Source organism: Musa acuminata, chromosome BXJ1-4, assembly GCF_036884655.1.
Source record: "Musa acuminata AAA Group cultivar baxijiao chromosome BXJ1-4, Cavendish_Baxijiao_AAA, whole genome shotgun sequence".
In the NCBI taxonomy this organism is placed as follows: Eukaryota; Viridiplantae; Streptophyta; class Magnoliopsida; order Zingiberales; family Musaceae; genus Musa; species Musa acuminata.
The window spans coordinates 40,155,499-40,181,855 of NC_088330.1; the positions used below are offsets into that span (position 1 = coordinate 40,155,499).

Sequence of the window (26,357 nt, forward strand, 5' to 3'; positions counted from 1 at the left end):
TCTCTCTTCTAATCTCGATATGGAGTTCCATTATTTTGACAATTGTTTTAATGGGGAATATGTTTTAATAGTTATAGCTCAATGACTTCCATTTCATTGAGCTTCATATATTATTTATTTATTTAAATATGCAATGCTATTTGTTGAGGTAGTGCTATTTTTTTTTATTTTGCTATGTTAAACCATCCATTTATGAAAGTGTTAAGTTAATTGTTGATTGTCCGAGTTGTCTTAGGGTGATTTTTTTTGATACAAATCTCGTCTGGCACTAATGATGTTGAACTATTATGTCGGAGATGTTTTCAATAATATCCCTCTGATACCTAAGTCAATACAGGTTCAAATGATTATTCAACTTATATTTTTATATTATATTGAGCCAAAAATATAATTTTGAGTATATCTAGAGAGTTGTTTTACAATAAACTCTTAGTATCATTACTCCCACAAACGACAGGGCAACATGCCTCTACAGACCTTAATGCATCAAATTTGAAATACAATAACTTCGTGCTAAAGTGTCTCAATCACATAGTATTAAGGTATCGATTTTATAGTATTATGACATTAATCACATAACGTTAATTGTCGACTACATGATAGTGCGATATCGATCATTGACACTAAGTGTTGATCTATGTTGTTAGAGATAGAAAAGAAAATATCTTAAAGTGATACTAAATATATCAATCTCAATATTTATGAGCTAGCTCAGGTTTGATATGATCGATCCTATGCTTTTAAACGAAAGATTTATCCGCACTCACTAAAACGTAGAACATAAATCCTTCGTAGCTTATCCTTAGAAGTTATTGTACTAAGAAGGAAGAAATCTGAGTTGAAATGTAACTATCATTATCATTTTCTCTTTTTTTATTTTTTTCTTATACATAGTATCGTATTTCAAGATTTGATTGAGAGTTCAAAATCTAATCTTATGCTTTTTATATAAATATTTAAAACATAAGTATTTTTTATACAGAGAATATTAATTTTATCAAATATATACTTTTTTTATATTCAAATAAATTAATCTGATCATAACGAATCTAACACAAGTATCTTACGCATAGCTCGAAACTCGCTTGCTAAAGTCTTGCCGGTCGAATGTCGAAAGATGCGACTAATATATTGTGACAACATATACAAAACCGATTAGAGGCCGAGCGGGCTGTGTTGACAATGGCGAGAGATAAAGACAACAATACGAGTTTGTGCATGTGAGAGAGACGACGAAACGGTGGAGGGATGCATGCATGGATGCATGTGCACCGGCCGATCCCGACTCAATGGAACATACAATATAGAGAGAGAGGGTACCGACTGCCACATGCACCGGCAATCCGTCCCTCGTTAATTACATCCTTCTTCTATCTTAAATAAGAACGCGGTCGGTCCTAAAAACGACGATGGATTGATCATTTTTCTTATTGAAGTTATTCATGTTCATTTAGGACATTTTAATTGGTTTAAATTCCGATCCTTTGATAGATTCAGACCATCTTTTCTTTTCGATGTATACGGATAATTGTCGGAAAAAAAAATCACCAATCTGTCAATTAATTCCCTCCCAACTCTTCAATGTAATGGCTTTTGATGAAAACAATATCCGTACAGTCAAATAATATAATATTTTATGAAAAAAATTGACCAAATAGAGTAGTCTTAATTAAGTATAATTTAGTTAATATTTTCGAAGACTAACTAATTTATAAGAACGTAAAGCTTTGGATGTATTAGGGAGTCTTTTACGATAGTCATCGATGTCTTAAATGTTTTTGTCCTACGAATTATTTTATTTAAGAAATAGATGAAAAATAAATTTTCTTGTAACTTCTTATGTCCAAGTATTAGTAATTGTTTCTCTCGTTGTTCGTCAAAGATTATCATTCTTTTTTTTTGAGCTTATAGTAACTTCTTTGATTAGATATAGTTATGGACAAACAAAAATAAAATAATCTATTATAATCCATAAGAGAAATCTTTCACACTAATAGTTGCTTGACGCATAGTTGCATATGTGACAATGAGGAGATAAGATCTATTTATGATCGGGCCACATGTTTGTTAATCCAAAAAATAGTTATAAAATATTTATTATTTTTATTCTATTATAAAAACTATTTTGACATGATGATTAAGATCATATATTCTTTGCTAATACTTTATTCTCATCGAAACTAACTTAGAGTGTGAAAAATATCAAACCAAAAAATTATTTCAATATATATATATATATATATATCTTCTATTTATATATATATATATATATATATATATATATATATATATATATATATATATATATATATATATATATATATATATATATATATATATATATATAGCTTAAGCCTCAAAAAGAGATATCATTGTCACAAGACCATAATTTTGTACAGTGCATCCATATTCCAAATTGATTGCGATGGATTATGGTGTTATAGAGAGTTCATAATGTCAAACATAGGATGATCAAAGAAAGTGTTATATCTACATAATTAATAATTCGTCAACTTTGACAACTGACCTACCAATTCCTTGATTTGTGCAACCGTGTTGAAGAGGAATCACTCCCACCTCAGAACTTTCATTTCACTTCACTTTCCTCCAACCTGATACAATCTACTACTCACCATCCAATGAACGAATGAATGTTTGATTGATCACTACTGCTGGTCTTCTTCTTATTTTATTCTTTCACTTGCTAATTGTTGGTGCCGTTGGGAGTATTTGTGACAATAATAGAATATTAGTCTTCATATATTGACAATGGGTCCCAAAGTATTTAATATGAGCATAAAAAATACCTAACTAGCTTAGTTACCTTTTAAAAATATATGTATAAAGATGTAGTCTCTTATATCATTCTTTTGTTGAGTTATATCGATTTTAAGATCATATCCAAGATAGTAAAACTTCAACTTTAGTTAATTAATTTATTATCCTTAAAAATAAGGATTTTTTTTTGCATATATGTTCATTTAAGGTCCCATAAAATGGCATATTTGTCACATAATCAGTATCAAACTGTATTAATATCAAGTATAATTTTAACTATATATATATATAGTGAATTTTTGAAAAAAAATGAACTTTGAGAATTTTTTACAGTATCCTAACTTTAAAAAATTCTCACATAACATTCTTTTTTTTCATAAATGATTATTTTGGCCTCGCCTCCATCAGACCCGTCATTCCCTTCGTCCTATATTGTTCTCGTGATGCTCATTTGTGACTCTCGTACATCTTCTTTCTTGTACAAGGATCAGAGACAATTATAATAAACAAAATGAAGGGACAATAAGACTCAGATTTAGGATTGTAAACGATAATGATAAATCTTTATCTGAGGGCTATGAAAGGTGACGTAGGGCAGATGTCACGATAGGTTCGAAGGCGATGATATAAGTAAAATAATTTTTTTTATATATAGTTTAAAAAATATAATATTTTTTAAAATTAATATATTTATAAAAAGTATTTAAAATTATATATATATATATATATATATATATATATATATATATATATATATATATATATATATATATATATATATATATATATATATATATATATATATATATATATTGTCCCAAATGCACCGGTGGTATATGTATATATGCCGCTGTCTCTTCCTCTTGTCTTACAAAAAAAGGCTTTGCGATTTGATGAAAGGCTTGACCTCCCCACCCAAAGAAACATCATATCCCAGCATACCATCTTCCACCCCTCTCATCATTAGATTCCAAGGATTCCGTAACACCACCTACTCCCACCACCGTCTTCGCCTCCTAGTCCTCCAATCCCGGCCGCCCATCCCACTCCACTGATCCCGAGGCAACTCTTGTCCACTATAGAAACAGAAGCGAACAAAAAGAGAGAATTGCGGCCCAACCTCGCGGCTCCACCGTCTCCGTTCCTTGATTTATACTTGTTTATTTTGGAAGGTGGCGACTTCCTCATCACGATGTAGGAGAGCGGAGGGACTCGCAGTGTTGTCGGCATCGGGAGTGGAAGCATGGAGGAAGGGGTGGCGGAGGAGGGAGCGGTGTGCGCGAAAGTGATGACGGACGAGCAGATGGAGGTGCTGCGCAAGCAAATCGCCGCCTACGCTACCATCTGCGAACAGCTGGTGGAGATGCACAGGGCCATCGCGGCCCAGCAGGACTCGCTCTCAGGTTCTTCCCCTGTTCTTTCCCCTGCCCTCCTCGATTTGGTCGATTCTGGTACTTGTAGATTGCTGGATGTGGGAACTCCTTAGAATTCGATTCTTGGAGGTAGTGATGGGTCAATCGATGTTTTCTTGCTGTTCATTGCGTCTTTCTGTTTCCCTCTTAAAATCTCACGGGTGATCCATCATCGGTGTCTTCATGGCGTGGTGTTCGGTGTTGTAGTAGATTTTGGATCTCTGTTAAGATCCTCATCCATTTTCCATTTCAGATACATGCTCGTACTCTCTGGATTTGGTGAACTCCTCCTTTCTCTGTGCTGAAACTAAACATAAACATAAAAGGATATCGTTCTCTTGCAATTCATCATCCGGTATAACACAAAACCCTCTTGGAGGTGAAAGTGTTCGACATAATTCTCGGCATCCTAAGGAAAAACCATTACGAAGATGTCATCTAATCACCGTAGAATTGCTGCTGCAATGCAGGGATGAGGCTCGGTAGTCTGTGCTCGGACCCCCTAATGGCACCAGGAGTCGCTAAACTCTCTTCACGGCAGCGGTGGACGCCAACCCCGACGCAGCTGCAGATTCTTGAAACCATATTCTACGAAGGCAACGGGACTCCAAGCAAGCAAAAGATCAAGGAGATCACCTCGGAGCTCTCGCAGCACGGCCAGATCTCGGAGACGAACGTCTACAACTGGTTCCAGAATCGGAGGGCGCGGTCGAAGAGGAAGAAGCAGCCAGGTGCAGGACCCAACGCTGCTGAATCGGAAGCCGAGGTCGAATCCCTGAACGAGAAGAAAGCCAAGGCACATGGCAATCTGTCTCCTACCGTCGATGATGGTCCGTTCCAGAGCCCCGATATCAGCTCCGAGTTGCGGTTTGCTGATCCAGAATCGAATGGGAGTCAGAGCATGTTTGCATTAGGTGACATATCCAAGTATGGTGATGCGTTTTAGTGTGGTGAAGGTGTCGTGTCGTTCTGACAATTGGAAGGATATTGTGAGGAACACGAATCTAGATGGTCGCAGTCCGGTTATCTTTGTAAAGCAGATTAGATTGTCATGCCAGGATATGTATCTCATGTTGCAATCACACGGAGTTGGGAGTTGGCAGCAAGTCAATTAATGTCAGCCAAAGGTCAAATAATATTATAGGAAACAATTTGAATAATAAATATAAGTTTTTCACTAATAAATTATTTTTAAAAGGTTTATAGAAAAATTGTATTGGAAAGAACATAGAGAATTATGATTAGAAATATATTTTTATACTCGTTCGCGTTAATTAATAATTTAGTAATTACAATATTTCATTACAATATGCTGGTTTAGATGTATTTCGTTACAATATTTCTTCCAAAAAAAAAAAAAAGGAATGATCAAATAGTTAAATAAACCGAATTGACCAATTGGTGCAGTCCATTAGGCTCGTAAGGAATTATCTATTTTAGGCAACGTGAACATTTACGTAATTTTTTATTTTTTATGAGCTCTAAAAAATATCTCTGAGGGTAAATGAGACCCGACGAACTTATGAGTCATTGATTCCTATACCCCTCCACGAACATGGACCAAATGTTCTTATCAAAAATGATAATCAAATTTAGAATCTTGTGATAGATTATCAAAGACTTAATCGCTAAGACTAGCCGGTACTCAATAAAAGATTCTCATAAGATCATTCAATCTGAGTCATCTTTTTTATCTCTCTAATAATTTTCTTTTATTATTTATAATATTAAACTGCATACATGATGTCCTTATATACTTTGAAAATGTGAAGAATTACATAATCAGTATTTCAGCACTTATAATACATCATCAAAATTAAATACGGGTTGAAAAAAAATTACTAAATATTTATTTATATTGAGCTCTTAGTGTGTATTTAAACAGTTTTGTATAGCTCAAATATATAAGATAAAATAAGTAATTTAAAATAAAATAAATAAATAAATAAAATTTTATTTTGTCAAAAAGATAAGTAATATTGGTTTCTCACTTAATCATCTTGATAATCTTTTAATTTTAGATGAAGTCATAAGATATTTTAAAATATAAAAAATTATATTAACATCCCATAAAAACTAAAATACTAATATTACTCTAAGATAAAATCAACACTTAAGCATTTTCAATATAACATTAAGATCAAATATAATTTTAAAAAATTATAAAATATTTAATTTTATATTTAATATATATATATATATATATTAAAATTTAATAATATTTTAAATATGTTCTCAAACAAACCCTTACCTTTAGAATGCTCACTGCGAAACGTTACGGTCTGGATCACTCACTCACTCACACACACACACACACTCAGCACGATGCGGACCATCAACTAAATGACAAACCAATGACATGCTCTTGCACGTCAATTGGAGCGGCGTCCAGGTCACGCCACGCCACACCCCACCACGTCTGGAGAGACTCGGCCGGTGGGATACTTTAGTGGATATTACGAGCACATCATCAGCTACTTTGACATCATGTCATGTGAGCGCAACGTGCTTCCTTCTCGTCCTCTAGTCCCCTTGCATCTCGTGTCACGAGATGTGCTCCCAACTTGTTTATGTTATCTTCGTGCATCAGAAACAAGTGCCGGATGTTAAGCGTGGCCAAACTAGTCCACCGAACACGCCTGTCGTTCGTCGAGTGCAAGCTGTCCGTGGGACATTTGTGCAGAGGTCAATAAGTCGAACACAGGTCGACTGAGTTGGCGACCCATTGGAATTATGTCGACTCGTGAGGAAATAGGTTAATCTCTGGGTTGGAACTTAGCTAGTCTCAGATATCAATCTCCGTGCAAAGCAAGAGTAGCCGCACGAGAAGGAACGAAAGAGGAGCCACCAGCACGAGCACCGACGCACCCCCCCCCCCCTTCCCCCCGAGCGTCCGTCCAAAAGGAAGCTCCCAAGGCCTAAAGCCACGGCCACAGGCAAAGAGATAAAAAGCACGACGAGATGAAGGAGCAGCGGGTGGGCAGCTCGTCCTCTATTGCGTGTCCTTTTTACGACTTTTGCTCCCAAGCGAAGGGTGGCCTGCTCCCTTGCCACCACAGCATGCACTGCGTCCTCTCTTTCTCTCTCTCTCTCTCTCCTGCTTCTGGTATCCACTATCTGTCTCGTAACATCACGGACGTCCGTTGATGGCCATCCCGTCTCCGATCCCTCCAGATACTATAATGTTCTCCCTTCTAGAATGCTTTTCCCTCTCGATTTCCTGCTACTGCTTTCTGTGTCACGTGAGTCCTGCGCATGTTCCGGTCGAGTGGAGCCACGGTGGGTCCCACGCCGCTACTCTGCCACGTGAGAGGAAGAAAAGCGGGTACGACTCCAAGCAGCGACTCGGGATCGCGAAGGGAAGAGAGGGTCGGTCCGGACCGGTCTCCACATCGGTCCACCAACCGACTCTCTGGTAGCGATGTCGGGTACGATTTGGGCTGGCACGTAAGAAACTTGCGACACGTGCGGGATCTCACAGGTGTGGAGGACGGTTAAAAATACAAAACAAAACAAAAGAAGAAGGAAAAGATCTGCCATCCGGACGCCACCTCACGCTCCCACCCACTGCTGCTCTCCACAAGACATAAGATTCGATCAAACTATTATTATCCCACAGACGAGACCCGCAACTACACCCGACCGCAGGCTAGAGACGAGCATCGTCGTCATCGTTGCCAGGATAAAAGGGTGCGTTGGTGGGTCAGTGAGTTTGTTGGTGAGAGGTTGAGTTGTTTGTTGGCACAGATCGGCGCCCAAATACGGTCATACTATACATAGATTCGAAACGGAAACATTGAACCATTATTCGGCAATGTTGACCTGACACCATTAAACTGTTCCGGCGGTTTTCATACCGCATCGATCTCCGTCGATAAATCCACTCGGTCCGGTCTCCGTTTCTTTTGAATAGGAGGAGAAACAAAGAGGGACGAATAGCGTAGAGACAGAGAAGAGAAGGCTATGGAGGTATCGACGGCAATGTGGACGGCGGTGGTGGTGGGGGCGGCTGCGGTGTACTGGTTCGTGTGGGTGATGGGTGCGGCGGAGGTGAAGGGGAAGCGGGCGGTGAACCTGACGATGGGGTCGATCACGAGGGACAAGGTGCAGGACAAGTACAAGCAGTACTGGTCCTTCTTCCGCCGCCCCAAGGAGGACATCGTCGCCGCCTCCAACAACGATGATGTCCCCGCCTTCGTCGACACCTTCTACAACCTCGTCACCGATATCTACGAGTGGGGCTGGGGCCAGTCCTTCCACTTCTCCCCCTCCATTCCCGGCCGCTCTCACCGCGACGCCACCCGGCTCCACGAGGAGCGCGCCGCCGACCTCATCGCCGCCCGCCCCGGCCGTCGCATCCTCGACGTTGGCTGCGGCGTCGGCGGGCCCATGCGCGCCATAGCCGCCCACTCCGGCGCCCACGTCGTCGGCATCACCATCAACGAGTACCAGGTGGCCCGCGCCCGCGCCCACAATCGCAAGGCCGGCCTGCACGAACGCTGCGAGGTCGTCTGCGGCAACTTCCTCGAGATGCCCTTCGACGACGCCTCCTTCGACGGCGCCTGCTCCATCGAGGCCACATGCCACGCCCCCCGTCTCGAGGACGTCTACCGCGAGGTCTTCCGGGTGCTCAAGCCCGGCGCCCTCTACGTCTCCTACGAATGGGTCACCACCGCGCTGTACCGGGCCGACAACCCCGCCCACGTGGAGACCATCCGCGGGATCGAGCTGGGCGACGCCCTCCCGGGGCTCCGAGCGCACCACGAGATCGCGGAGGTGGCGCGGCAGGTGGGCTTCGAGGTGGTGGAGGAGCGGGACCAGGCGTTGCCCCCGGCGGAGCCCTGGTGGACGCGCCTCAAAATGGGGCGGATCGCCTACTGGCGGAACCACCTCGTCGTCTCCGCTCTCGCCGCCCTTCGGATCGCCCCAAAAGGCGTGGTGGATGTGCACGAGATGCTCTGCGAGACGGCACGACATCTCAGCGACGGCGGCGAGACCGGCATCTTCACCCCCATGCACATTATCCTCTGCCGGAAGCCTCTCGTTCCCGCCTCCTAATCAATTAATCTCCTGTTCTCCTACTTCTGCAGTTGTCATCACAGCGTCTCTCTGCTTTTAACTTGTTAACTTCGTCTTCATCTCTCAGTGATGTGTTTCGATTCTTCCCATTTCTCGTTTGATGAAATCTTTGTGACTATTACTTTTTCATTGAAATGTACGGGCTGTGTGTGGGGGTCAGTTGGAACGCACAACGTTGATGCTGCTGCTGCAGCGCCGTGAGAGATACGTTCTACGAGACCTGCATCTTCACCCCTAACCTTAAAATATTACAGGAATTGCTTCATAATTTTTACTATATATATATATACATATCTCTCTCTCTCTCTCTCTCTCTCACTCTCGCTTTCGCTCTCGCTCTCGACTTCTTCCCATTTTTCTAGTATGTTATTTGCACTAACTTCTATCAAAACAATGAACCTAAACGTCGCCCGTTGGAGTGCATTTCCGTCATGACAGAGAGAATCAAAAGCATCCTATTTCAAGACTTTTCCGAAGCGAAAGGAGGAAAAAGTTTTGGAGTTGCTTTCCCATCAAGAATTAAGTTCTATCTTCTGAAAGTGGTTGATATGGAACATCAAGCGAATGAAAAGAAATAGACATCATCTTTGTTTTTTTGGCTAAATCCCGGTTTGAAACTTCCTTCCTTAGACTTAAGCTAAAACGTTGTAGTAGTAATGTCAAGATTGGATTTTTTTCTCTTACAAATGATAACAATGTAATAATGTTATACGTCTATCGAATTAATATCAATTCCACACTTGTATATTTCTTGGAATATATAATTGTGCTAATCACTTATATAGTAACTACGGCGATTGTTCACATATTTCCTATGATTCCTCTTTGAGTATGAACTCTCATAAGACGATGGATTTTATGATGATCTATCTAACTTTTTAGCAACTATGCTACCTAGCCTCTATTAGAATATATTAGATCAAGTTTTGAATCCTCATCTTTACTAAATTAGTCTTAAAAGAAATACTATAATTATTAATAAATATAAACTAAAATTAAAAATTTTAAGGTTATTATATAGATTTTTTATCGTCATTTAGATTTTATTGACGTTTAATATCTTAACCAATTGAGAAAATATTTGTTGATGAAAAAGAAATTAAAAAAATTAATTTTATGATAATTTAATCATCAACAAAGAATGCACCTCTATGAGTTTATTAGATAACTAAATAACAATGTAATCAAAACAAAAATTTACTAATAAGCCTACAACAAAAACATCTTTGTGAATACATAAATGAGCTTATTCACAAATCTATGTAAACAAATGAACTAATTAGTGAGTCCAAACGAATCGAGTATGGATATACTCAAAATATACTCATTTAAAAATCAGACTTCAAAAATCGTGTTCAGGCTTTCTTACCTTCACTGCAATTGGTGCTAGCTTTTAGGTTATATGGGTCCCACATGTCATTTAACCAATCACAATTGCGGTAAGCACGGAATAGCGTACAGTTCCGGACGAAAACTAAAACCCTTTCGACTTCTTCCGGTCCCTTTCTCGCAACGTCGTCGACCGACCTACCTCCTCGGTTTTCTTCCACGAGAAGCAAACGAAACCAAAGCCTCCAAACCGCATAACCCTAACCTTCTTCTATCCCCAGACGCCCAAATCCGATTCCCTTCCGAGATTGATCATGGCCACCGTCTACCGGTAGAAGAACTTATACCCTCTCCGGCCAATTGATCTCTAACCATGTATCTTTGAGTCGATCTTGTGTTGTTTGACTTTGTAATCGACGTTAATGGCAGGTGCGCGGGGTGCGGAGCGGACCTGAACCTGAGCGCGGCGCACCTGTATCCGGCGGATGCCTACTTCGAGGCCGGAAATAAGGGCACCCTCTCCTTCTCCTGGATCGACGACGCCAGGTTCCGCTTCGCCAAGGAAGACCGGATCATGCCCTTCTTCGAGACGGTCAACTACTGGGGTATCCAGCGACGGCGCACCCGCATCCTCTGCGACGCCTGCGGTCGCCTCCTTGGCCACATCTACGACGATGGCCCCCCCATGATGCGCGGCCACGGCCAGTTCGGCTTCGGCCCCAGCCAGGCCATTCCCCGCGCCCCCAGGTACCGCTTCAAGATCAAGGCCCTCAACATCTCCTGATCCTGATCCGTGATGCATGATCACGGTGATAGATGAACGCTTTGTATTTTGTTTTTTTGGTATCACAAGCTCAGATCTGAATTCTGGAGTAGACTTTTGATAGAAGACGGTTGACGTATTCTTGCATCTTTCTCCCTTTTGTAAAGGTATCAGATGGACTGTTTTTGACAGCTCCACTGAACAATGTTATTGCGAAAGCATTTTCGATCGAAATAGACTTGTGTTGTGCCTTCGAGAAGATTTGCCTTCACGAAATGTATGATCCCAGTGTTGATGTGTGGGTTCTAGAGAACTCGGACATGTGCCTTTGATCTACCTCATTGCTCAACCCAATTGGCTCTGCGTGTGGAGCCTGGTAAAAGGGTTCGGGATCAATCCAATACCCCTTCTTTCTCCTCCCATCTCAAAGTAGGGCAGGGAGCATTGCTTGCACTTCCCTCGTCCCGCGCAGATTTTGGCCGAGGCTCCCGCACCTTCGGTGGCGATCGCTTCACGAAGGGCGCGACACCATCGAGGAGCTCCCCGACCGTCACCTCGTCAAGAAGAGCCCCAGGAACGACGACGAGGACGAGCGGCGAAAGGGCTGCTTAGCAAATGCATTACTGCTAATGCAGATATAAAACGGTGTTGTAGAGCGCTCGGTAACTGACTCGGCATCAATACAGATGTAGAGTACTCGGTAACTGCAACTGCATACGTAGAGTAACGTCACTTGACATCTTTAGAGTAATGTTGCTTGGCATTAATGCACTTGACATCTTTAGAGTAATGTTGCTTGGCATTAATGCAGATGTCAAGATGGTGGTCGTAGATAATGGTAGTTGTCGGTGAAGATGATGGTGGTATCGCTACTGACCCATTGGGTGGATCGCTCAATCCGAAATTGGGGTCACCAAAGCTCCCACCATCGCCCTCGTTACCGTGTTAGTTTTGGCATGGGTATGAAAAAGGGAAGATGAGGGGCTCAACGGAGGAGAAATTTTATTCGGTCATGATCGTTGTTGACCGGAAAAGAAAGCTCTCTGGCAGACGAGCAGTTGTTGAGCTCCTGATAGATGATAGATGTATCCGGCAACAGTTCTTTATCTTTCGTCGTCGTTTTTCTCATATACAACAATCACCCACACCCCCTAGTAGCATCGTCGTCTGCCACTAGTAGTGGCATTACCATCTGTCACCATTGATGTCGTCCATTATAATTGAAATATTAAAATTATTTTTGTAATCTTTATTTTTAAATTAAAAATATAAAAATTTTAATTTCTTCGATGCAGCTCTATCTAACGATAGTTAATGCTCTTTCCCACCGAAAAATATGAACAAAAAAAAAATCAACAAAAGCTAAGTTGGTACCTCTTATACATCCTCTCAAAACATATAGAAATTGGTATAATAAATGTAAAATAAATAAATCAAAATAAGTCAGATCATATTATCACAATTCTCAAAAATCAGATTTGCTAGCATAAATTAGAACAAGGATCAATCTTAAGTCACAAATATAACTCATAATAGATGACTTAGGTCCAACACTCGATGAGGGAAAAGGAAGTGAATATATATCGTACTCCGAACAATAGATAAAACGATATCCTTCGTCTGCCAAAGTGTAAACAACAAGAACCGGTATTACGTCTAATAGTCTATTAATTCCCAAAGGAAATCATCATCTAATATATTAGTCCTCCTCCAATTGACATTGATCACATAGGTCCTTTTATCATATTAGTTGCATAACTCATATAGACTTATGCTATCATATACATCTATCGATTTATAAATCATTAAAGAACATCAATATCATGAATCGTACCCTAAATAACTCTTTAAATAACGTGAACCCTAGTTGAATACGTCCAATTGACTTAAATCGGACTCAATTTAACATGGATCTAACTGAACCAACTTATAATCCTTATTAGACTAGTTGGGAATCACCTTAAACTGATCTAATTTAAACGATTAGATCCAATTTAGGTCAAAGCCTCATAAATCGGTCAAACCAGTACGATTCGGGTTTAATTTTAGGGCCAATTGGTTTCCAATTCACAAAACAAGCCTAAACACTGGGCCAACCCAGGCCCGAGCGTACCACGTGCATGACACGTGCAGTGGACAAGGGGCGGGCTGCTGGATAGGCCGCGGGCAGTGGGCTGCGACCGTGCGGTAGCATGTGGGCTACCAGAACTGAGCCGCAAGAAGTGGGCTGCTAAGCCCGTTACTGGGCCGGGCGGAGCCTATTAGGCTGAGACAGCTTGGTCCAGTCGAACCACTGGACTCGAGTCGAACCTGAACCCAGGCTCAGGTCGCGCCAGACCGAGCCACAGGTTGGGTCGGGTTTGATTTTAGGATAATTTCATTGAATAACCTAATGAGAATATTTGATGAGATCACATGACGTGAATCTTAACCCATCTGGAGTATATGGATGGTGGTGGAAAGAACAAAGTCCTCACCAATAATTGATGAGATTACGTTCATCTGCTTGGTTTCCCAACAAGGGAAGAATGTTGCCTAACACTACGTGATAATTACGTGTTCGATGATAATTAACTAATGACCCATCTCGATCCGATCTCTTTGACATTCAAATTAGTAACCCGTGAGTATATGAGTATAGATACAAATAGTTAAAAAAATAATTTATTTTTTTATTTTATACTTTGAGCGTAAAAGGGACAGAAACAATCCATAACTCTTTTTGCAAAGGGCAATCTTCGTCTTCTCTTTTCTTTCTAATATTACGTGATAATTACGTGTTCGATGACAATTAACTGATGATTATATACTCACTATGACCTTCTATCACGACTTTTAATTTGGTATCAAATACCTATTTATTTCGATCTAGATTAATTCGACTTGTTATCATATTATTTAATAATAGAACTACAGTAGATAAGATACTCACATATCTCATCGATTTTTTTTGTATGGATAAAGAATGATATCGTATCTCTTCGTCTAAATTATGGAGGAACGAGAACAACGAGGAGATTATTTGCAGGGGATTGGGGATGGTCGGAGCAGAACCCCTTCCGTCACGTCTGGTTTACCATTGGTCTATCAGAAACAATGCATTGAACCAAATTACTGTAGTTGAAGTTGGCGTTTTCATCGCCTCCCGTCGCCGGACCTGAGAACTCTTTCCATCACCCTAATATCCGTACGTCACAGTAATGGCGGCTTTAGCTCAGCAGCGTCCATGGGTCCCCTTCCTTTATTACTACTGTCATCGCATCACACCGCCTGCTTCGGTGCACGTTTTGCTAGCTCCTAATACACCAAGGAGGCTGCTTGCTCGCCTTCTGCACCGGGATCACTTGCTAAGAAAACAAACGTAAAGATGATGTTCTTCTGCGTTCCAAGAGCTGCTGCAGCTGCACTTTTCATCTTCCTCCATCACTGCCTGCTTCTCCCGACGTCTGTGCTATCCGTCAACCAGACCGCCGCCCTGGTGCCGGCCGTGATTGTGTTCGGCGACTCCATCGTCGACCCGGGTAACAACAATGTGATGAGGACCATCGTCAAGAGCAACTTCCCACCCTACGGCAAGGACTTCATCGGCCACTCGCCCACGGGAAGGTTCTGCAATGGGAAGATCCCCACTGACTTCATAGGTATATCGACTCATTTCCACATCATTCGTTCTTTCATCTGTACCAATCCAATCAATGAAAAGTTCAACGTATAAACGAAACCTACGTGAGCCAACGTGCCCAAAAAAAGGACTTGTGTGCATGGATAATGACCCAAGTCAAGCATTCACTTCTCGGCGTGTTATCTTGTTTTGATTAGCTTCGACCGTCGGAGTGAAGGAGCTTTTGCCGGCATATCTTGGAACTACGTTGGGACCTGAGGATCTACTAACCGGTGTGAGTTTTGCCTCGAGTGGGTCGGGGTTCGACCCTTTAACCCCAACACTAACGGTACTTATCTTATCCCTGAAACCACTTCTAGGGTTCTCGAGCGTTCATTGGCACGTACATGCTAGTGTCTATCCTTGTTTATTGATCATCTTTGGTGGGGCAACCACAGTCGGTGCTGTCGCTGCCGGATCAACTGGAACTGTTCAAGGAGTACAAGAAGAAGGTGAGAGGCATTGCAGGAAAAAAGAGAGCCAACAGCATCATTTCTGCAAGTTTATACGTTGTATGCGCAGGGAGCGACGATATAGCCAACAACTACTTTCTTCCCGCATCCTTGAGGCAGCATTCTTATGACTTTTCTTCCTATGCCAAATTCCTGGTACACAAAGCCTCTGGTTTTGTTGAGGTAAGGCCTTCTAATCGCTTGTGCTCCATTAGTTTTGGCTGTTCCTTCTCCAAGTCTTATGCTCGATGCAGACTGTTAACTAGTATTTATTATCTTATCTGCTGCTTTACTTCATTAAAAATGCATCATTGCGACATAAATATGCTGCTTACGTTCATTCATTCTCTGTTGACTTGTTGTGAACATAAGCACATTCTGTGATAATGGAATTATTGAGACAAAATTATACGAAATGCTCTCTGTGGAGTTCTTGACGAAACTTGAAGCTTTCCATAGACAATCTAGTGGTTACCATTACACACAGATCACAGCTTTAGGTTTGATGGGGATACCAAACTAACAATGTAGATCAAACCTCTGCTCCGAGAGCTCATAAAAACACTAGTCAAGGAAGAGTTTCTTAAGCTTTCCTTTCGCTACACTCCTGTCACACTAGCTAGCGAATTCGAGGGCCACATTTATCTGCACTGGTTTCACTTATATCAGAAGAATAGTAGAACAAAGATAATATACGAAAAAAAGGTTTTGAGTCTGAAGGATATGACTTTAGAATAGTACTTAAAGAATTTATGAGGAGTGAGTGGTCCATCACAAATGTAATGCTTCTCTTCCAGTTTCTGAACTGATGGATTCAAATCTTCTACTGTAACTCTTAAAAACGCCAGCTCGAGTTTGTCCTCTTAGTTAATTGAAGGAGCACGAGGAGTATATTCCGAACTAAATGCAACACTGTTCAGAAACAGTACGACAATGCATTTACGTAGGTCGTACTCTCATCTCTCACCCCTTCTCTGGTCTGTATCACCTTGCTTCTCGTGCTTGCTCCGGTGAACAAAGTCGACTCTGGATCTGTTGACTGAAACCACCACAAGGCAAGGAAATCTCAGTTGCACCGAGTGCCTGAAGCTTGGAACAAAACGCTTCGTTTGCACATGAGCGTCCTGAGGGGGTTCATCGACCTTTCTCTATCCCATTGTAAATCAAATCTTACTGCAGCAGTAGTAGATATCTGCTTTCCTTTTTCTTTTTGTCAGTTGCCTGCGCACCCAAGATGGGAAAGAGAGGATCCTGTGTGTGTCATAAAGGAGACGTGTCCTGTCGTAGCACCTGTCGCTGTGAGGACGGTTGGCGGCGTAGTTGGGGCGTAAATGTGTCACAGCCCCCCTTCCCCACATCACTTAGGGACGCAGTACTGTCTGAAGTATTGTACGCTGGCGACCAGTCTTGACGAGACGTGGCCTACCTATTGAATCATTAGACGTACCAGCTTGACTTAAAATAAGATATCCCATCATATATTTATTATGAATCCGATTGAAGATATCCTTCGACTTCAATATCACATAAAAAAAGCTTCATCTCCTTTGATAGAAAATTGTCCCACCAGAAGATACAGGATCAGTGAGGATCGAAATAAGATCATCTGAGTTGTTGTGACACAGGACTTGCCATCAATGGAGATTCCTTCGGGACCGGAACTCACCTTGTTCATCACTGACTTGTACAAGTTCTTTTCATCTGAGTTGATTATTAATATGGTAGCTCATATCACCTTAGGAAATAGGAACAAGTTCTTAAAGGCTTTGATTGTAAGGACAGTTTTGCCATGAACTCAACTACTTACACCTGGATATTTCAAGACACTTGAATCCGCTGATCAAGTTCTCGGAGCAACAAGAATGGATGTTACATTTTCGTCATTCCAGGATTCTATTTTGTCCTCATAATTATCAGCGAAAAACATTTTAATCTTTCCTACACTGAGTTGACCGCACAACCCTTTTCAGCATTAAGGATTAGGTGAAGAGCTTCATCATGATCGAACATCTCTCACTGCCAACTCTTTCGGCCTGCAGGATCTGGTCAATCTCGGAGCGCGGAGTGTGGCTGTAGTGGGGATTCCTCCGATCGGATGTGTGCCATCTCAAAGAACGTTAGGAGGAGGGATCATGAGGTCTTGTGCCTCCGGTCATAACCAGGTAGCCCAGCTATACAACTCAGGGTTGAAGGAGGAGATGCAGAGACTCAAGACCAAGCATCAAGGAACGAAGTTGGTCTACGTCGACATCTACACGATCTTACTCAACATGATACTGCATCCGAATGCTTACGGTAAGTCATTACACATCACATCTTATTTCACTTGAATATTTACCGAGTGATCGAGATGCTTTGTGTAGGGTTCGAGGTTTCAGCCAAGGGATGCTGCGGCACAGGAGACCTTGAAGTCTCAGTATTGTGTAATGGATTGACAACAGTCACTTGTGCAGATGCATCCAAGTACGTCTTCTGGGACAGCTTCCATCCCACAGAGAGAGCCTACGAGATACTGGTGGACTGGGTTCTCAAGACGTATCTTCCCTACTTGCTTTAGCGAGAGAGTGTTATGGACGTCATCTGAAGTTCAATCAACTCTCTGCATGGTGCCATTTCCATTTCCATTTCCATTTCTATTTCCTGCTCATCTGTTTTCACTGTCTCCATGTCCTTTGTATCTGTCTGGTACGAGCTACTTAAGTCGCCATTGATGTCTTATATAACCTCGCGTGTTCGCCATTGATGTCTAACCTCTTTTTATACTATGGTTGCATTATACATTCACTCATTAGGGTGCCAAATAATGTAATGGATATATAGTGTAGAACAACCGCTCTAAACGTAGAGATAAGGTCAATGGCAGCAATCGACGTTGGTAGGAGCCTTACTTCACCCTTAGTATAGTGTTAGGGCCCATATTTGTCCTAAGTCAAGTCCAAATCAAACAATACATTTTTCTCCGTTGTATTTATTTGCCTATTAACTCTCTAAATTTAGTTTCTAGTTGATGCATCAATAAGTTCTATCATCAACTAAAATTGTCTTCATATCATGATAGGAATTTAGTTTACCAATTTAGTATGATTTCAATAAGAGAGAAAATTTGTTTGATGAACTCGAAGACATGCGATTGAAAAAATGATGGTCGAACTTAATTAAAATACTTATGATAACTATACAAAATCAATTAGTAGAGCTAAATTCGATGATCAAATCAAAGTTTGTGTTAGAATTTATGAACAAATGATATAATTTTACATTTTCAAATATTAGGGAATACTTAATATATTTAATTGTATTTATATAATCTAACGCATCGTCGTATCGAAACAACAAAAATAAAAATGTGCACTAAATTGGTATGATTAAATGATGTACAAAAATGAAATTATCTACATTGGTAGTTTTGACTAGGATAAAATAAAGAAAAAAAAAGATTTGAGATAGGCATCTTATAATTAAATTTATATAGTGAAATTAGGTAAAATAATTAATGTTTATAATATTGAAAATGATAAAAAAAAATATATTTGTTGACTACATTTATTTCAGGATTATATGAGTGGATTAATATTTTTAGTCCTCATTAAATTAATAAAATATAAGTTATCTACATTATAAACACAATGTATTTATTTATTTTCATTTTTGGCCCCAAGTAATTGAGACATTAGTGCTTTTCGTAATTGGCAATAAATAATCATTCTATGCAATAACATTGAAAGATAATATTACATAACTATTACGATTTGGAAAAAGACTTGAAAGCTTGGACATTAAAACCTTAACCTTAAGAGAGAGAGAGAGAGAGAGAGAGAGAGAGAGGTTGAAAAGTGGCTGCCACATTTGTGGCCAGACTACCACAAGAGACTGCAACACAGGAAGAACATGACATGGTCCACCACCATCACAGTAGTTGAGCAGCTCTTGCTTTCTCCCTCACATGGAAGAGCTACGTTGCAGAAGATAGAGGGAAGACATTGGAGTGACCTCATAAATGCCTAATCTTGATCCCACCACAAACCAAAAGTACTTTCTGATCTACGGTTCAGGCCAATCCATGTTGTTACTGCTTCGAAAGTGCAAAGCAATTAGACGTGTCAGAGGCAGCCCGATCTCACGTCCCATTTAACACAGGACTTTTGGACCAGAAGCTGGGATGTATGCATTCCGGTGTACGTAGCAGACACAAGTAGACAGAGAAAAGAAGAAGAAGAAGAAGAAGAAGAAGAAGAAGAAGAATGAGAAGAATACAGACAGGGAAGAAGGATATGTATTTACTGTGCGACACATCACATCAAGTTAGATGTTTCATGATGTGATTGGTGTCAATGACTTGTCTTCTCTCCATCCACTTAGAGGAACAATTGGACCAAGACATGGTTGATATAATTATTACCTTAAGATTTATGAGGTTTCCAACGATGTATTGGTACAGTACTTCTTCATCAGTCTCTTAAGGACCAACGGATGAACGTCTTCGTCAAATCAAGTTGGCCATCGAAAACTTTAATGCCGGATTATATGCACGGAACTAATTTGCCCGCTGAACAGACAATATAATGAGCTCCATTGATAAGCAAGTTAGTGCACACAGCAAGCAACACACAGAAGCAGATGCATATCGTTTTCTAGTCCTAATTCGCCGAAGGGAACATTAGGTATATGTGGAGCCGAAAGAGTGGATAGAACGGTGCGTAATAGTCCGACCAATAAGTGAATCACATCAGTAATAGGAGACTCGCTAACATAAACACCACACCAACATAACATGATGATTGTGATGCCAAAGACTTTCTGATTTCATTTAGCACTAATGAAATGGAAACTTGAATTCGATGTGAGTGTCTTATTATCAAAAATCAAATCAAATAGCTTTCTTGTCACCTCTCTGAAAACATCTTCAGAATTCTCTAATCCAAGTTTACTTTCTTCTGTTTAAGGTCTTCAGAAACTTTAGTAACTCAATGGTCCCAAATCTGTGATTGCAATTGATTGCGTTCATACTAAATCCAAGTTCAACGTAAACATGGAGAATAAATAGCTTCATATTTTAGCAAGAAGCCTTAAGTTCAGGGAGAAACTCATCATGCAGAAGGCTGAATGGGGTAATGGAGTAAGTTGCTTTGGGCATGCAAAAGAAGAATTAATTAGACCTATATAAGCATACTAATAAATGAGATCACTGATATCATGCAAGACGTCTTCTTCATTAATAAGGACGTGCCAAATAATCATCAGAGTTGATGTCAAATTATACTATAGCAAATTCCTATGTTCTCTAGAAATCTATCTACAATTCTAACCAAATCCAACATGTAGCTCGAAAAGGCCACAAATGTTGGCTACTTAGTTGTAGCTTAAGAAGAGTAATGCTTGTGCATATAGTGAACATGTTTCCGAATGTTGAATTATCGATAAAACGACTTTCTTCCCTCCACTTTTGTAGCTATAATCCGATACCGAATGGCTTATTATCATTTACCAAACATGCACAAGAGGAAACTTTTCTTAGAAATCTTATTAAGACCATGATGATTGATCAATTCTAGGAGGAGAAAAGATGAAGTGATGCTATGAAAGTTTAAATCGAGCAAAAAGCAGGAGGCAAATGTGACGCATATCTACCGAATGAATGCTCTTCTTTAATGCAACGACATGTAAGGTAGACTTATGGTCCATGTTGTGGAAGTTTCATCGTGACTAAATTATTCATTAATAGTAAGTAACACTATATCTGATACTGTCATCTAGAGGTACTTTGTGTGCCATGTTTTGGTGCCTCATAGATTTACTTAAACCCTAGTGAGGATGAGGTCAAACATTGAGGTAGGTTGTATACACGTGCTAGGTTACTCTCCTTTCACTTCCTTCTTTTTCCTCACTCCATTTCTTATCCTTATTTTGCCTCATTCATTGGATAAGTCATCAATATCAAACACACTTATTACAAGTTGAGAGAGAGAGACCTCGTTCCATAAATATTACATTTCAAATATTAGTTTAATGATGATATATCTGACTCACTTGTTAGGGGTTTAGAGTTTGAAAACTCATTCAATATATTTTGAAGATAGTAAATAGCTTAATTAGTAATTATTTTCTTAAATCATCATAAGATCTTAAGATTAAGACATGGCTTCACAATCCATCCAAAAAAAATATTTTAGTTTGATTTCGGATGTCATCTCTCAAGCAACAAATTGAACAAACACTTCATTAAATGCCTTTGTTTCTGCATTACTATATATATATATATATATATATATATAGAACAAGTTGTAATGTCTTAACTATTTGTATGATCCACTGTCATATCTATCCTATTGTAACATGTAATGTAACTTTTGCATAAATATATAATGTTTTATGATACAAGGAACAAAAAGTTAAATTATTCCTGAGACAGTTGGGAAATCTGCTTGAGATGTCTTATCATGGAGAATTAGGAATGATCAGGATTCAAATTATGAGAATTAATATGGGAAAATCATTATTATTATCAGTTAAGTAGATGAAGGAATCATCTTTAAAGTAAGTCTCTTTCTAATTTAATTTTGGATAGAAGTTTCATGTTAAATACAATACCATTACTTAGAAGATATATTTTGGATTAAACATGGCCTATATCACTTTTGCCATGCTGATTATTTATTACCATGATTAATTGGACCATTAATTTTCCCCATTTTTAGGATAGTAATTAGAAAGGGTCCAATTTCCCCTTCAATGTTAATCATTAATGGATGAGCAGTAAAACTGGATTGACAAAACTTGTAGGACATCTATTAACTTACATGACATTTTGGCAATATGTGCCACAGGTTGTGTACAGTATGGTGAGTTGATATTGGTGAATACATCAACCAATAGGATAGCACAATACTCTATGATTTAGATGACCAAGGAAATAGGAGATGAAAAAAAATATATATTAAATAACATATTTAACGCTCTTAATATTTTATCTTATATAATATTTTACTAATCAATTTGGATATCTCAATCGAGACAATAAATACTGATTAATTAGGCTTCTACGCTCATAGAGAAAATAGAGAATGACTTGCATGATTATGCGAATTAATTTGGAGATGTTACAGTACTTTAAGTCCAAAAGTGCCAAGAAATCGATGACATCTTATTTCCTTAATTGCTTCTCTAAATTCATCATTAATCTTTCTTGTTACTATAATTATTATTCTAAATTCGAGTTATATAAGTCAAAGTGCCCACTTTTTCTTAGTACCGAGTGAACCACAAGTGACTTTTGCCCGCTGACCAAATATGCTACAACAGAGAACAACTGCAGCTTCTTCTTCCTCCTCGATCTCCCCTCACCAGAGGAAATGGAGGGAAATTGGTTGGAATGTCATGATCGGATCGGACGTTCGCGCCATGTGATGCGTCCCCCCCTTTAACTGGTTGAGTACACGTCATGTGCCCCACCACAACCACCTCATTTGATGCACTGCCCCCGCAGCAATCCAATACATCCCTTTAATACTGGTAGGAAAAATTAGATGGGCCACTTTGATGCTGCGTCCTTGTTGTTATCTCACTCGCTAATCACCGCTCGTTCGATTCCGGGAACTGTGTGTGTTGGGTGACAGATAGAACACAGATCGAAAGCCTGGGACGCACAGTGCTCCTTCACTGGACCATCCATCAGCTGTCCTCTATAAGAAGGATCTGCCCCATGGAGGAAGCAGCAGCTGGGGAGGAAACCATGGGGTTGAGAATGAAAATGGCGTCTCACAGTGCACCAGCGCTCTTCACCTCGCTGCTGCTACTGATGCTACTGCTTGCTCGAGCGCATGGATACTCCTCGAATCGGACGACGGGGTCGATGGTTCCGGCGGTCATCGCGTTCGGCGACTCCATCGTCGACCCGGGCAACAATGACGTGCTTGCGACCACCATCAGGTGCGACTTCCCTCCCTACGGCCAAGATTTCATCGATCACCAGGCCACGGGAAGGTTCTCCAATGGGCTGATCCCCACAGACCTTATAGGTAAGTTTATATACGTGTATACATACATATCTTCCTCCTCCTCCTTGGCATCGCATGATCTTTTAGATATACGGCATACCGAGTATATATGCATGGAGGAAGACGTTCATTATTGAGGTGTTACACTTCCTTGGGCTGTCTCATCCAGCATTGCCCACGTAGAGCTAAAGGAAATAAATGGCTTTCAACGTCACATTTATTAGCTTTCCCGTCGATCTTGCAAAAATGGTCTTCAAACATTAACCACTTGAAAAAGATGCCTCAGTTCATATGTCAGAAAACTAAGCTTCCTCTGTTCATCATGTCAGCCCATTTCTGCCGCCATTGCTGACTTTTCCAAAACAAGGTATAATTTGCTCGTCACTTAATGTTCAACTTGGAGTTAAAGTGTGTCCAGCCAACTTCTGTACCGACGTCTCTCTTTTTGTTCCATTATCGAGTTAACACACATCAAAAACTGCGGAATAAATTATATATATATACACACACACACAAAAACCTATCTGTGTATGTAAAAGATAATCTTCGTGTAACATACCATCTCGAGGAAATTGGAATAGTGATGTATAGAACTGCTTTTGTTTGGAGTTATTGAATCTAAACCAGATTGCTATGGATCAACAACTTGCAGCTTCAGGGTTAGGGGTGAAGGAATTGCTTCCGCCATACCTTGGCGTTGACCTCTCACCAGAAGACATTCTAACCGGTGTCAGCTTCGCCTCCGGTGCAACCGGATTTGACCCTATCACCCCCGAGATAGTGGTATCTATCAGATCTGTCGTTGAGGACGACCTTGTCTTGAATCATGAACACTAACTGGGTACTGTTTCAGAGTGTTTTCTCCATGACCGACGAGCTTAAGCTCTTTGCGGAGTACAAAGAAAAGCTGTCCGCCATTGCAGGCGAGGAGCGAGGCGCAGAGATCGTTTCCGAAGCTCTCTACGTGGTATGTGCCGGAACCGACGACATCGCCAACACTTACTTCACCACCCCGTTCAGGAGACCACACTACGACATCCCTTCCTATGTGAATTTGTTGATCGGTGGGGCTTCCGACTTCATCAAGGTGCGTGAACTCCGGTGGAATATTGGATATATATATATATCCTTGAAGACTTGCTCTTACTTCGATGCTATTATCATTGGGTTCAGCAATTACACGGCATGGGAGCAAGAAAGATCGGCTTTGTGGGTCTTCCACCCATCGGATGCGTACCATCACAAAGAACTGTTGGCGGAGGGATCCTGAGACAGTGCGAGGAGACTCGCAACCAAGCCGCACAACTCTACAACTCCAAGATCGAACAGGAGATCCGAAGGCTCTCCGGAGAATTCGGTGACGGCACAAAGCTCGTCTACATCGACATATACGACATCTTGCTTGATCTCATTCGTCGACCCGGCTACTACGGTAACCCAACCTTCTTTGCATTCCCACTCACTTCCATCCTTCAGCTTTGCACACGGGTTGCTATTTGGACTACCATCTCCTGCGTGTGTAGGATTCAAGGTGTCGACGAAGGGATGCTGTGGCACCGGAACGATAGAGGTGACGCTCCTGTGCAACAGCAAGACGGCCACCGTGTGCAGTGACGTGACGGACTATGTGTTCTGGGACAGCTACCACCCGACCGAGAAGGCCTACAAAATCATAGTCGGCAGCATTTTTGATAATTACATTCAATTCTTGGTTTAATGTGATTCAATGCACCTTTAACCATATTCCTTGTGCCAAAAAGAGGGAGAAAAGAACCCAATATTTCTTGTGCTTGCCTTTTCTACAAACCTCCTTAAGATGTTGTTTTCGCATTGTGAAATAAGGCCGTGGAATCAAACGTGTATGGGCTGCACTGCTACTATTACTAATGAAGTAACAAGGTTCTTCGGCCAGTTCGAGTGATGCGTTCGGGGTAATGCTGGTACCATTTGATGAATTCATGTGTTTGATTGATCCCATGCGCTCGGAGGAGCAAGCTCTGAAGTTTGATGATCATCTATCGGCCAAAGTATAACTTTATCCTTCGTTTCTTTGGCAAATTTGTGTTAAAGACCGACTCTTATGGTCACTTTTGATCAGGTTGATCTGATATTGTGATGCCTCAAACAGGGAAAGAATTATAATTTTTGTGGCTTTAGGATAATCTAACGTAAGCAACGCAGCTTGTCGTTTTGTGCCATTCTTCTAAGACACTAAGCACAGGTTGCATGGGCTCAGTCCAGTTGGAGACATCGTCCATCCCATTCCAATATCTCAACATCATTCATTGTTTAGTGACATAAATAAGTATGATTAGTTAATGGTTTATTGGAATGAATCAAACTACATTGATTACACGTAACCTTTTGAGTACATTATCAAAAAAGTTTATTGGGGGAGGATTAAGAGAGAAAGGTTGGGAAGCCATAGATTCTCTAATGTCCCTTTTCCAAACTGGGCGGAGATGCTTGCACTCCAAGCAGGCTGAGTCCATTGTGACTCTCTTTACCTCGATGTTTTCAGATGCAGCTTTCTTCAGAAGTAGCAGCAGGACCACTTGAAGACAAACATGAGCTGTACAGAAATCATTGGGAACTTTGTCATAATGTTCTGTCTCCATGGAAAAGCAGACTGATCCAAGCTCTAGCTGGTCTTATCATCCTCCACCTCACTGTCTTCTTGGCCTCTGGGTCTTCAGTTGTGATGCATGATTATTGCTTCTTTGTTCTTCACGTCTACTTTAATTTTTTCTGCCTGTAAGTTTTTGTTGATATCTTTCAATCACTTGCCTTTATATATTGTTGTAATCTTAGATGTTTACACATCTATCCGCGCCTAAAGCTGATTTCGTGTCTTTATTTGAATTCATATTCACTATAGATGAGTGGGCA

At 40.6% G+C, this 26,357-nt stretch overlaps 5 protein-coding genes across 5 annotated transcripts; all 5 read left to right on the forward strand.

Moving 5' to 3' along the window:
* The first annotated feature begins 3,694 nt into the window (after positions 1 to 3,694).
* On the forward strand, positions 3,695 to 5,301 carry LOC135672627 (WUSCHEL-related homeobox 8-like). Its single transcript, XM_065181126.1, has 2 exons — positions 3,695 to 4,181; positions 4,661 to 5,301. The coding sequence occupies exons 1-2, from the start codon at positions 4,022 to 4,024 to the stop codon at positions 5,134 to 5,136; spliced, it is 636 nt and encodes a 211-aa protein (XP_065037198.1). The 5' UTR covers positions 3,695 to 4,021; the 3' UTR covers positions 5,137 to 5,301.
* A 2,736-nt stretch (positions 5,302 to 8,037) lies between these two features.
* LOC103983433 (24-methylenesterol C-methyltransferase 2) lies at positions 8,038 to 9,398 on the forward strand. The gene has a single exon (XM_009400646.3). The coding sequence runs from the start codon at positions 8,154 to 8,156 to the stop codon at positions 9,246 to 9,248; it is 1,095 nt and encodes a 364-aa protein (XP_009398921.3). The 5' UTR covers positions 8,038 to 8,153; the 3' UTR covers positions 9,249 to 9,398.
* A 1,373-nt stretch (positions 9,399 to 10,771) lies between these two features.
* LOC135580799 (uncharacterized) lies at positions 10,772 to 11,620 on the forward strand. The gene is made up of 2 exons (XM_009399722.3): positions 10,772 to 10,929; positions 11,028 to 11,620. The coding sequence occupies exons 1-2, from the start codon at positions 10,913 to 10,915 to the stop codon at positions 11,380 to 11,382; spliced, it is 372 nt and encodes a 123-aa protein (XP_009397997.1). The 5' UTR covers positions 10,772 to 10,912; the 3' UTR covers positions 11,383 to 11,620.
* A 3,055-nt stretch (positions 11,621 to 14,675) lies between these two features.
* Positions 14,676 to 18,236, forward strand: LOC135672628 (GDSL esterase/lipase EXL3-like). Its single transcript, XM_065181127.1, has 5 exons — positions 14,676 to 15,002; positions 15,181 to 15,311; positions 15,421 to 15,657; positions 17,514 to 17,769; positions 17,838 to 18,236. The coding sequence occupies exons 1-5, from the start codon at positions 14,729 to 14,731 to the stop codon at positions 18,029 to 18,031; spliced, it is 1,092 nt and encodes a 363-aa protein (XP_065037199.1). The 5' UTR covers positions 14,676 to 14,728; the 3' UTR covers positions 18,032 to 18,236.
* A 4,830-nt stretch (positions 18,237 to 23,066) lies between these two features.
* Positions 23,067 to 25,379, forward strand: LOC103982722 (GDSL esterase/lipase EXL3-like). The gene is made up of 5 exons (XM_009399721.3): positions 23,067 to 23,489; positions 24,121 to 24,251; positions 24,322 to 24,555; positions 24,642 to 24,900; positions 24,992 to 25,379. Exons 1-5 carry the CDS (start codon positions 23,174 to 23,176, stop codon positions 25,183 to 25,185), a joined length of 1,134 nt encoding a protein of 377 aa, XP_009397996.2. The 5' UTR covers positions 23,067 to 23,173; the 3' UTR covers positions 25,186 to 25,379.
* The last annotated feature ends 978 nt before the right edge of the window (positions 25,380 to 26,357 follow it).

Excerpts from the sequence above, each read along its gene's own strand:
- LOC135672627 (XM_065181126.1), top strand. The coding sequence starts at position 4,022 with ATGGAGGAAGGGGTGGCGGAGGAGGGAGCGGTGTGCGCGAAAGTGATG. Across the intron at positions 4,182-4,660 it reads CCAGCAGGACTCGCTCTCAG|GGATGAGGCTCGGTAGTCTG; the intron begins GTTCTTCCCCTG and ends GCTGCAATGCAG.
- LOC103983433 (XM_009400646.3), top strand. The coding sequence starts at position 8,154 with ATGGAGGTATCGACGGCAATGTGGACGGCGGTGGTGGTGGGGGCGGCT.
- LOC135672628 (XM_065181127.1), top strand. The coding sequence starts at position 14,729 with ATGATGTTCTTCTGCGTTCCAAGAGCTGCTGCAGCTGCACTTTTCATC. Across the intron at positions 15,658-17,513 it reads AAGCCTCTGGTTTTGTTGAG|GATCTGGTCAATCTCGGAGC; the intron begins GTAAGGCCTTCT and ends TTCGGCCTGCAG. Across the intron at positions 17,770-17,837 it reads ACTGCATCCGAATGCTTACG|GGTTCGAGGTTTCAGCCAAG; the intron begins GTAAGTCATTAC and ends TGCTTTGTGTAG.
- LOC103982722 (XM_009399721.3), top strand. The coding sequence starts at position 23,174 with ATGGAGGAAGCAGCAGCTGGGGAGGAAACCATGGGGTTGAGAATGAAA. Across the intron at positions 23,490-24,120 it reads GATCCCCACAGACCTTATAG|CTTCAGGGTTAGGGGTGAAG; the intron begins GTAAGTTTATAT and ends AACAACTTGCAG. Across the intron at positions 24,556-24,641 it reads GGGCTTCCGACTTCATCAAG|CAATTACACGGCATGGGAGC; the intron begins GTGCGTGAACTC and ends CATTGGGTTCAG.